At 38.0% G+C, this 11,039-nt stretch overlaps 1 protein-coding gene across 1 annotated transcript; it reads left to right on the forward strand.

Moving 5' to 3' along the window:
- Positions 1-6,641: 6,641 nt before the first annotated feature.
- On the forward strand, positions 6,642-10,366 carry LOC113529063 (putative gustatory receptor clone PTE03). Its single transcript, XM_053228488.1, has one exon. It carries the CDS (start codon positions 8,383-8,385, stop codon positions 9,322-9,324), a length of 942 nt encoding a protein of 313 aa, XP_053084463.1. The 5' UTR covers positions 6,642-8,382; the 3' UTR covers positions 9,325-10,366.
- Positions 10,367-11,039: the final 673 nt, after the last annotated feature.

An 11,039-nucleotide genomic window follows, 5' to 3' on the forward strand; every position in this document is an offset into this window, starting at 1 on the left:
ATCAAACCTCTCCTTTATCTCCAAGGTCCTAGAAAAGGTTGTAGCACAGCAGCTTTGCTCATACTTACATAGGAATAACATTCATGAAATGTATCAGTCAGGATTTAGGCCTCATCATAGCACAGAGACAGCGCTGGTTAAAGTGGTAAATGATCTACTACTGGCCTCTGATCAGGGTTGTGTCTCCTTGCTTGTGCTGCTTGACCTTAGTGCAGCTTTTGATACCACTGATCATGCTGTTCTCCTCGATAGACTGGAAAATGTAGTAGGCATTAAAGGAACAGCCCTTTCCTGGCTCAGGTCTTATTTGACTGATCATTCATCAGTTTGTAAACGTAAATGGTGACTTCTCATACTAAGGTAAAGTTTGGTGTCCCGCAAGGCTCTGTTTTAGGCCAATTGCTCTTTTCTTTATATATGCTACCTCTGGGCAAAATTAATCATAAACATGGTATTAGCTTCCACTGTTACGCTGATGACACACAGTTGTATGTTTCAGCAAAGCCAGATGATAGACACCAGCTTAATAAAGTTGAGGAATGTGTAAAAGACATTAGAAACTGGATGCTTATTAACTTTCTCTTACTTAATTCTGACAAGACAGAAGTACTTGTAGTAGGACCACATGCAGTTAGAAGTAAGCTTTCTGATTGCTTAGTATCGCTGGATGGCCTTTCTGTTTCATCATGTGCAGGAGTAAAAGACCTTGGTGTGATTATCCAGATTCGAGTGATTATTCCAGAGTCAAGTAAGGTTCGAGTTATTTTTGATGCAAATCTGTCTTTTGATTCTTTTGTCCAGAGTACTATTAAAACCTCTTTTTTCCACCTCAGAAATATCGCAAGATTGCGTCCTATGTAAAATTTTACAGTCGCGGAAATGCTGATAAATTCCTTTGTTGTCTCACGGTTACACTATTGTAACGCCCTTTTAGCCGGAGTTTCTAAATCTACACTCAGTAAGTTGCAATATGTGCAAAATTCAGCCACCAGGATTTTAACTGGGACTAGGATTGGCAGTCATATTACTCTAGTGTAATCCTTGCATTGGCTCCCGGTCAGATTTGGAGCTGATTTTAAAATTATGATGCTTACTTTTAAAGCATTGCATGGCCTGGCACCACATTACCTTACAGAATTACCTTACACTCCTAATCGTAGATTGTGCTCCTCTCAGTCAAACTTGCTGGTTGTTCCTCAGACTCATCTAAGATCTGTGGGTGATGGGGCTTTCTCTTTCTATACTCCTCTCCTTTGGAATTCTCTGCCTCTTGAACTTAGGGAAGTTCAGAATTACAATATTTTTAAAGTTCAGCTTAAGACATATTTTTTTAAACTTGCATTTGCTTGTTGATTTTGTATTGTTTTTATTGTATTGTTTATATTGCGTTCAGCACTTTGAGAAGCTGCTTTTAAAGGCGCTTTATAAAATAAAGTTTTTTATTATTATTATTATTGACTCTATTCTTTCTTTTGAAGCTCCTGTAGATAATATCACTAGGATCACTTTCTTTCATCTCAGAAATATTGCTAAAATAAGAAATATATCGTCACTACACAATGCAGAAAATTTAGTTCACGCTTTTGTTACCTCTAGGTTGGATTATTATAATGCCTTACTGTCTGGATGTTCCAGTAGATGCATAAACAAGCTCTAGTTAGTCCAGAATGCAGCAGCAAGAATCCTTACTAGAACCAGAAGATAGGACCACATCACCCCTATCTTATCCACACTGCATTGGCTCCCAATCAAATTTCGTATTGATGATAAAATATTACTATTGACCTATAAAGCACTGAATGGTCTCGCGCCACAGTACCTGAGTGAACTTTTGGCCTTTTATGATCCGCCACGCCTACTTCGATCAAAAGGTGCAGGCTATTTGTTGGTACCTTCGAATAGTGAAGGCTATAGCAGGGGGTAGAGCTTTCTCTTACAAAGCCTCACAGTTATGGAACAGCCTTCCACTTAGTGTTCGGGGCTCAGACACAGTCTCAGTAGGGATAAATTCACATATTTACAATATATTTTTTTTAATCCATTTATTTCTGTAAAGCTGCTTTGTGACAATGTCCATTGTTAAAAGCTCTATACAAATAAAATTGTATAAAAAATTAATTGAAATAAAAATTTGTCTTTGTTTGTGCCCTGCATCCCAGGGCACAAACAAAGAGAAAGCATGTGAAGACAAGAATCCTAACTGATACACCTGAAAAGCAAGCAATTGAAAGGGATCATGAAGAGGAAAAAAATAAACAGCAGGGGAAAAAGCAAAGTAACATCAAAGAAAAAGGGAAGCTCAAGAAACAAATAAAATTGAATTGAATTGAATATATCAAAAAGAAGGAGAGAAAGGAAGTGAAAACCATAGGTTACAGTGGAACAGTGAAGGCAAAGAGGGTCTTCACAGAGGATATAGAGAAAGGAGCTTGCAGACCATATCATGAAGCTGCCTGACCAGTTCCATGGCCTTACCCCCAAAAAATGTTGTGAACTGGCATTTGAATTGGCAGACAGAAACAATATTCCTGTCCCCAACAACTGGAAAGAGAAGGGTTTAGCAGGTAGGGTGCGCAAGACATCACATAATTCAGTAGGTCAGCTAACTGCTAAGGTTAACTGATCTTGTGTAGCTAAACACAGCATCTTGATGTAATTAATTCTGTTCTTTTAGGCCGAGATTTGTTCAACAATTTTAAACCACGCCACCATCTCTTCTGCTGTATGCCTGAAGTGACATCTTTGGGAAGGGCTTCAGCCTTCACTGCTGAGCTGACTTCATCATGCCCCACACATGGACGTGCTTCACCAAGTGACACAGATTTGCATCCCAGCCACACTGTATATGTGTATGCAGAAGAAATTCTACCCATACCCAAAAGTCTGCATCCCAGGGCACAAACAAAGAGAAAGCATGTGAAGACAAGAATCCTAACTGATACACCTGAAAAGCAAGCAATTGAAAGGGATCATGAAGAGGAAAAAAATAAACAGCAGGGGAAAAAGCAAAGTAACATCAAAGAAAAAGGGAAGCTCAAGAAAAAACAAACCAAGAAGAAAATCACAGTGTATAGCAGCTCTGATGAGAGTGATGTTCCCATCCAACTTGATGACATTTCTTAGTATGAGAGCTCTGAGGATGAGAGTAGCGAACCAGACATCACAGATCTGTTGGTTGGTGACTTTGTTAGAGGTAACATTAAAACCAAAAGCAGGAGCTATCATTACATTGGCATGGTTGAGAAACTTGAGGGCGACGAAGTGAGTGCAAGATTTCTCAGAAGAATCTGGGGGAGCACTGTGAATGAGAAACCCACTTTTGCATTCAAGGAAAATGATGTGGCTTTTTTCCCACAAAGCGATGTGCTGAAGAAGTTACCTCAACCTCAAAAGGCTGGGGGAACTGCAAGAAGGGAGCAACACTACATATTTCCCTGCAACCTTGATGGATGGAATGTTGATTAGTTGTTGATATGCTGAACAGATTCTTCTTTTTTTTTGGTTGGTTTGATGTTGTTTACATTAAAAGTTACATTAAGTTACTTTTAAAGTTACATTTAAGAAAAGTGTGATTTTTTGAAACTGTGTTCAGGTTTAAACTTTAAAAAAGTCAGTGGTTCAGTTTACCCAATCGCTCTGATCAGCTTACCCCTCAGCTGGGGCAAGTTGAGCCACAAGACCACTTTTTTTTGAGAAGCCACATTTTCACGGCCCTTTGTTATTGATGCATTCTTATTATTTCATTTGACACGAGACATCCCGAAATAAAGGTTGATTTTGTTTGACTTCTGTCTTATTTTTCCATGCATAGAGGATGACACAAGTAAAAATTGGCTCATCTTACCCCACCCTCCCCCATATATATATATATATATATATATATATATATATATATATATATATATATATATATATATATATATATATATGTGTGTTTTTTGGTTTTTGGAAAAAGTTCATTGAAATGTGAGGTGGAAATAAATGCAAGCCCAAAGCTCTGCTGACATTCAGCCTGCCTCCCAAGAAGAAACCTTGAGAGGAACCAGACTCAAAAGGTAGCCCATCCTCATCTGGGTGCTAACGGATAGTGCAATTATAAATAATTCTCTTCTATAACTGTGTACTACATGGTGAAACAGTGCAATTGTGTAACCACAAAAGTACATTATAGTTTACACATGAAGTCTATTTTGTTGAAGTTATCAACTGTATCAACTGAAGTTACACTCCTGAGCTGCCGGTGATCCAGACCCCCCTACGCTCTGGACCAGATGAGCATCACTCCTGAGCTGCTGGTAATCCAGACTTCCCCTCCCTTCACTCTGGACCTGTCCACCGGCAATGCTTCTCACTGCCACAAAGACGCTTCAGCTGTTTTCTATGGACTACACCAACACACATTGTACACACACACACGCGCACTACAGTGTAAACCCATATGAGGATGGGTTCTCTGTTGAGTCTGGTTCCTCTCAAGGTTTCTTCCTATCACCATCTCAGGGAGTTTTTCCTTGCCACCGTCGCCCTGCTTGCTCATCAGAGACGTCACACACACACACTTCACTTTACTTTTGTTTGTGTAAAGCTGCTTTGAGACAATGACCTTTGTAAAAAAGCGCTATACAAATAAAAATGAATTGAATTGAATTGAACTGTTCACTGATGGAGGCTTGAGTGCAAAACAGTTTGTGGGAATTGCAGTCCAAAATCTAAGTGGTACCATCCACAGTAATCTCATGTATCTTAAGGCTGTCCATGGAAAGCCATCTTCAGCAGCAGCGAGTGGTTTTCAAATGATGAGAAATCCAACCAGAAGTAGGGCATCAGGATGGATCAGGCAGGTCCGGAGAGCAGAAGGGGTCAGGATCACTGGCATCTCAGGAGTTGCATGTGTAGCTCGGCAGAAGGCATTATGTTGGTATAAACTACATAGTCATTTGGTTTATTCCATGTTTCTGTTAAAATACAGTACTTTAAATTCCTGATCAGTAGTATTTTCATTAACAATAAGTGCTTTAGACGTAAGAGCTCTAATATTTAGCAGTCCTAGCTTCACATCAAAGGTGCTGGCTGTGCATTCAGTATGATCTAATTTTATGTTAATTAGGTTACTAAAACAAAATCTCAGAGTATTTCTATATTTTTGTTTAGCTCAGGGAACAGACACAGTCTCAATATAGTGGAATCTGAGTGTGCAGCTAGCAGACAGTCAGTTTAGCCTGCTTGTCTGCTCCCTGACCTTGGCTCTGGATTGTCACAGATTAACTAGGCCTGTTCTGAGACTATGAACTATGCTGCAATGTGCATGTGTAGCTCGACAGAGAGAGAGAGGGATGGAGGGAGAGAGAGAAAGAGATTGTTAGGTAAGCTTTTGTCCTGTAATGGTTAAGGACAATGTACTTTGCATGCAGAGTGCAAGCAGGGACTCCGGCAAGACTAGCTGTGACAGCATAACTAAAAGGGAGAGCCAGAAGGTAACATAAGACATGAGGGCATCCTGGGACATAAAGCAGCCAGCCACTCCACCATCAACAAACCTGAATGAACGCGTGAGAGTGTGGGGGGGCGACAGCATCCAAACATCCCAGTTCACCACAACACTCTATGCCTGTGAACCCTCCAGACCTGCCCCTGTACCTAAGAAAACTATTCACTAAAGGCTTGACTAAACAAATATGTTTTCAGCCTCGACTTAAACACTGAGACTGCGTCTGAGCCCCGAACACTAAGTGGAAGGCTGTTCCATAACTGTGGGGCTTTGTAAGAGAAAGCTCTACCCCAAGTTGTAGCCTTCACTATTTGAGGTACCAACAAATAGCCTGCACCTTTTAATCGAAGTAGACGTGATGGATCATAAAAGACCAAAAGTTCACTCAGGTACTGTGACGCGAGACCATTCAGTGCTTTATATTTCAATAGTAGTATTTTATAATCAATATGAAATTTGATTGGGAGCCAATGCAGTGTGGATAAGATAGGGGTGATGTGGTCCTATCATCTGGTTCTAGTAAGGATTCTTGCTGCTGCATTCTGGACTAACTAGAGCTTGTTTATGCATCTACTGGAACATCCAGACAGTAAGGCATTACAATAATCCAATCTAGAGGTAAAAAAAAGCATGAACTAATTTTTCTGCATCATGTAGTGGCATTATATTTCTTATCTTAGCAATATTTCTGAGATGAAAGAATGCTATCCTAGTAATATTATCTACATGAGCTTCAAATGAAAGACTGGAGTCAATAATCACACCAAGGTCTTTTACTGCTGCACATGATGAAACAGAAAGGTCATCCAGAGTTATTCTGTAATCAGAAAGCTTACTTCTAGCTGCATGTGGTCCTAGTACAAATACTTCTGTCTTGTCAGAATTAAGTAAAAGAAAGTTAATAAGCATCCAGTGTCTAATGTCCTTAACACATTCCTCAACTTTATTAAGCTGGTGTCTGCCATCTGGCTTTGCTGAAACATACAACTGTGTGTCATAACAGTGGAAGCTAATACCATGTTTAAGAATAATTTTGCCCAGAAGTAGCAAATAAAGGAAAAAGCAGTGGGCCTAAAACAGAGCCTTGCAGAACACCAAACTTTTCCGAGTATGTGTGGTGAAGTCACCATTTACGTCTGCAAACTGATAACGATCAGTCAAATAAGACCTGAGCCAGGACGAGGCTGTTCCCTTAATGCCTACAACATTTTCTAGTCTATTGAGGAGAATAACATGATCAATGGTATCAAAAGCTGCTAAAGGTCAAGCAGCACAAGCAAGGATACACAACCCTGATCAGAGGCCAGTACTAAGTCATTTACCACTTTAACTAGCGCTGTCTCTGTGCTATGACGAGGCCTAAGGTGCTCAGCTGACTTCATTTTATTCCCGCACAATGAGGCTGAGCCTAGACCTGACCAGCTGATGCAACCCCAGATCATAACACTGCCCCCAGAGGCTTGTATAGTAGGCACTATGCATGAGGGATGAATCACTTTGTGCATTTCCTTTCTTACCCTGACATGCCCATTGCTTTGGAATAAGGTAAATCTGATTTTATCAGACCACATGACCTTTTACCATTGCTCCACAGTCCAGTCTTTATGCTCCAGAGCAAACTGAAGTCATTTTTTCCGATTAGTCTCACTAACAAATGGCTTTCTTGTGGCCACACAGCTGTTTAGTCCAAATCCTGTAAGTTCTCATCACATTTTGCGTGTGGAAATGCTCTTACTTTCACTATTAAACATCGCCGTGAGTTCTCCTATCGATTTTTTTATGATGTGACATCACCAAGCGTTTTAAAGATCCCCGATCATGATCATTCAAGATTTTTTTCGACTACATTTCTGCTGTAAAGCTGAAGGTTCACCACAATCCTTCCAGGCTTTAATAATGCACTGGACATTTCTTAACCCAGTTCCAGTGATTTCAGCAATCTCCTTAGTTGTTTTCTTTGCTTGATGCAGGCCAACAATTTTCCCCGTCAGTAACATCTTTTCCACGACCGTAATCTGCCATAGTTGTTTAAGAAATGAGAAGCTACACACTGCATCAGTTAAGGTTAAAAGAATTGTTGCCAGCTGAAACATATTAATCACTGCAGTAATGATCCAATCATAGGCTCTTAAGTATTTGCTTATTTAAACCCAAACAGCGACCTTTTTTTTGGCCAGGCAGTGTATTTATTTCTGTAAAGCTGCTTTGTGACAAGGTCCACTGTTAAAAGCGTTATACAAATAAAATTAAATTGAATTGAGTGCTGTTCTAGCAGCATTAACAGCCTTTAGAAAACTAATTTATACAGTTGAAAATACTGACTATTGAAATTTTGGGTAAGCATAACGCATAGCCTAGGTTGGAGGCTTATATATAATAAAATTCATTATTATGAAGTGAAGTGAAGTGACTTGTGGCCAAGTATGGTGACCCATACTCAGAATTTGTGCTCTGCATTTAACCCATCCAAGTGCGCACACACACACAGTAGTGAACATACACCCGGAGCAGTGGGCAGCCTTTTTTTGCTGCGGCGCCCGGGGAGCAGTTGGGGGTTCGGTGCCTTGCCCAAGGGTCTCACCTCAGTCGTGGTATTGAGGGTGGGAGAGAGCACTGGTCATTCACTCCCCCTACCTACAATCCCTGCCGGACCTGAGACTTGACCCCACAACCTTCAGGTTCAAAGCCCGACTCTCTATCCATTAGGCCATGACTGCCTAGTCAGGAAAGAGGGTGGGATTTTTATGTTAGTGACTGTCAGAAAGTCACTAAGGAATGTGTGTCAGGCGAGATAGTATAAATGTGCACCAAGCTTTTTCTCACCACAGTTGTAGAATGTATTAATCTAAATTATGATGGATTTTATTCACTGATTTATTTATTTTTAGAAATTAATGGATGTCACTAATATTACATATTTCACACTAGAGGGACATGTGGATCTACAGAACTACAGATATGTTTATTTTTTAATTACTCTTACTGTGTACATATCAATCATTGTATTTAATACTGTTGTCATTTTTGTCATATTCATGAACAAACATCTCCATGAGCCCATGTTCATGTTCATTGCTGCTTTGCTTTGTAATGCTCTCTTTGGAGCGACTTCTCTTTATCCTAAACTGCTCACTGATTTACTGTCTGAAAAACAAATCACTTCTTACCACGGCTGTTTATTTCAGGCTTTATTTGTTTATTGGTATGCTTCATCAGAATTTGCACTGTTATCAGCTATGGCCTATGACAGATATGTGTCCATCTGTAAACCATTACAATATGCAACTATTGTAAAAATGTCCACTGTGAAAAAACTCATATTTTTATCATGGTTTTTGCCTTGCTGTGAACTTGGTGTAGCTTTGATAGCAGTGTATCAACTTCCGCTGTGTAAATTTAAACTGAACAGAATATACTGTGATAATTACTCAATTCTAAAATTAAGTTGTAAAGAAACATCTGCAAACAGCTCCTACGGGCTTTTTGTTTTCAGCATTGCTGTGTTTCCTCCGGTGACCTTTGTATTCTACTCATATATCAGGATACTCTCTGTGTGTTTAAAGAATTCTAAAGATTTCAGAAGAAAAGCTCTACAGACCTGTTTACCACATCTTCTCATTTTCAGCAATTTTTCTGTCAACATTTGTTTTGAAATTATAAATAACAGACTAGAATCAAAACAAATTCCCCATATTGTTGCCATGACCATGTCAGTTGAATATTTACTCATTCCTCCTTTATTCAATCCCATAATATATGGATTAAAACTGCAGGAGATTTTGAAAAGCATCAAGAGATTGATTTCATGGAAAAAGAGGACTGGTGTTTCTTTTTAGGTGTAGAATGTCTTACTTTTAATAATAATAATAATAATTTTAAATTAAAAATGGCACTTCAACAATGTAGTGGTAATTTAATTGAAAATGAATTGTTGGTAGTAGACTGATATTTATGTTTTACCTGTTTGCAATGTAAAGAGCAGAAAAAGTGAAACCTTCCTCATTTTGACTGTAATGCTGAAATTTTTCGATGTAGTCATACATAATTTAGTTCTTAATGGGAACCTCATGCAATATCACATTAAAAATAAAAATATATTGTAAAATACATATTGATTTTTATTAACCAAATTAGCACAGAATTTTTAAATCAACTTTTATCTTTGACAGTTTGTGAAGTCTGTAATGAAATTCTATAATGAATTCGATAATAGAGCATATTTCACATTTATTATTTAAGTTCTTGCACAGATTACATGTTCCATGACTAATATTATTAAAAACTGTTATTATGCCACACTTTGGAAAATTACATACAAAATGACAACAGTATTTTTATTGAAAAAAATAAATTTCGTTTTACATGTTAAACGTGCTGCGATGGCTTGGCACCTTGTCCAGGGTGTCCCTGGATGGATGGATGTTAAACCTGTAGACTGTTATCAAAATATATTTTACTTGTTATTTTAGCAAATATATTCTGTAGTCTGTCAAAATTTTAAAAAGTGCATTTTAATTGTATATATTCTTTTTAATTTAAATATTATTGAAGATTCCATTCTGATCTACAAAGGGTTCGATATGCCTGCAGGTTTACATATTTAGGAGTTTTCCATAAACGTGTGTACAAAGTGTTGGTGTTGAAACAAAATGTTGTATATCTAACAATAAAATTCCTATTTTCTGTGCATTTCACCACTGTGCCCATGTAGGCCTGTTACTTTAATTTAGACATCATTAATCAGTAAATAAGACATCTGATGAATCAGGTTATATATTCGAATTTACTAATGCAAACAGATATTTGTTAGTTGTCAGACTCAGTCTGAATTTACATGAATTAGTGTGTTACGACCCAGTCTAAAGTCAGACCATAACATAAAACCAAGGCAAGTTTATTTATATAGCACATTTCATACACAAGACAATTCAAGCTGCTTGACAAATAAAAAGAAAAATATTAAAAAATGATTGATTTAAAAAGAAATCATAAATTAATTAATTACATTAATTACAAATACAAAGTTAAATTAAAATGAATAAAATTAAATAAAACATGTGCACTAAGATAAATATAGATATACAAGTTTTTGTGATTTTGCCTTTATACACCACCACAATGGATTTGAAATAAAACAGTCAAGATGTGATGGAAGTGTAGACTTTCAGCTTTATTTTAAGAGGTTCCACAAAAATATGGCATTTACCATTTAGGAATTACAGCCATTTTAAGCAAAGTACTTCCATTTTCAGGGGCTCAAAGGTATTTGGACAATTGACTGACAAGAACTTAATTGACCAGTTGCAGTCCATTCCCTCGTTACTTCAAGACAAATGAAGCACATAAAAGGTCTGATATCAGGTATTGAGTTGGCATTTGGCAGCTGTTCGACTGGAGCTACCAATATGAAGTCCAAGGAGATCTCAATGCAAGTGAAGGAGGCCATCATTAGGCTGAAAAAACAACATAAACCTATAAGAGAGATAACAAAAACCTTAGGTGTGGCCAAATCAACAGTTGGGTACATTCTTAAAAAGAAGGAAAGCACTGG

This window comes from Pangasianodon hypophthalmus, chromosome 23 (genome assembly GCF_027358585.1).
Source record: "Pangasianodon hypophthalmus isolate fPanHyp1 chromosome 23, fPanHyp1.pri, whole genome shotgun sequence".
In the NCBI taxonomy this organism is placed as follows: Eukaryota; Metazoa; Chordata; class Actinopteri; order Siluriformes; family Pangasiidae; genus Pangasianodon; species Pangasianodon hypophthalmus.

What these genes read in the sequence shown, in the direction of transcription:
- LOC113529063 (XM_053228488.1), top strand. Translation starts at nt 8,383, where the DNA reads ATGGATGTCACTAATATTACATATTTCACACTAGAGGGACATGTGGAT.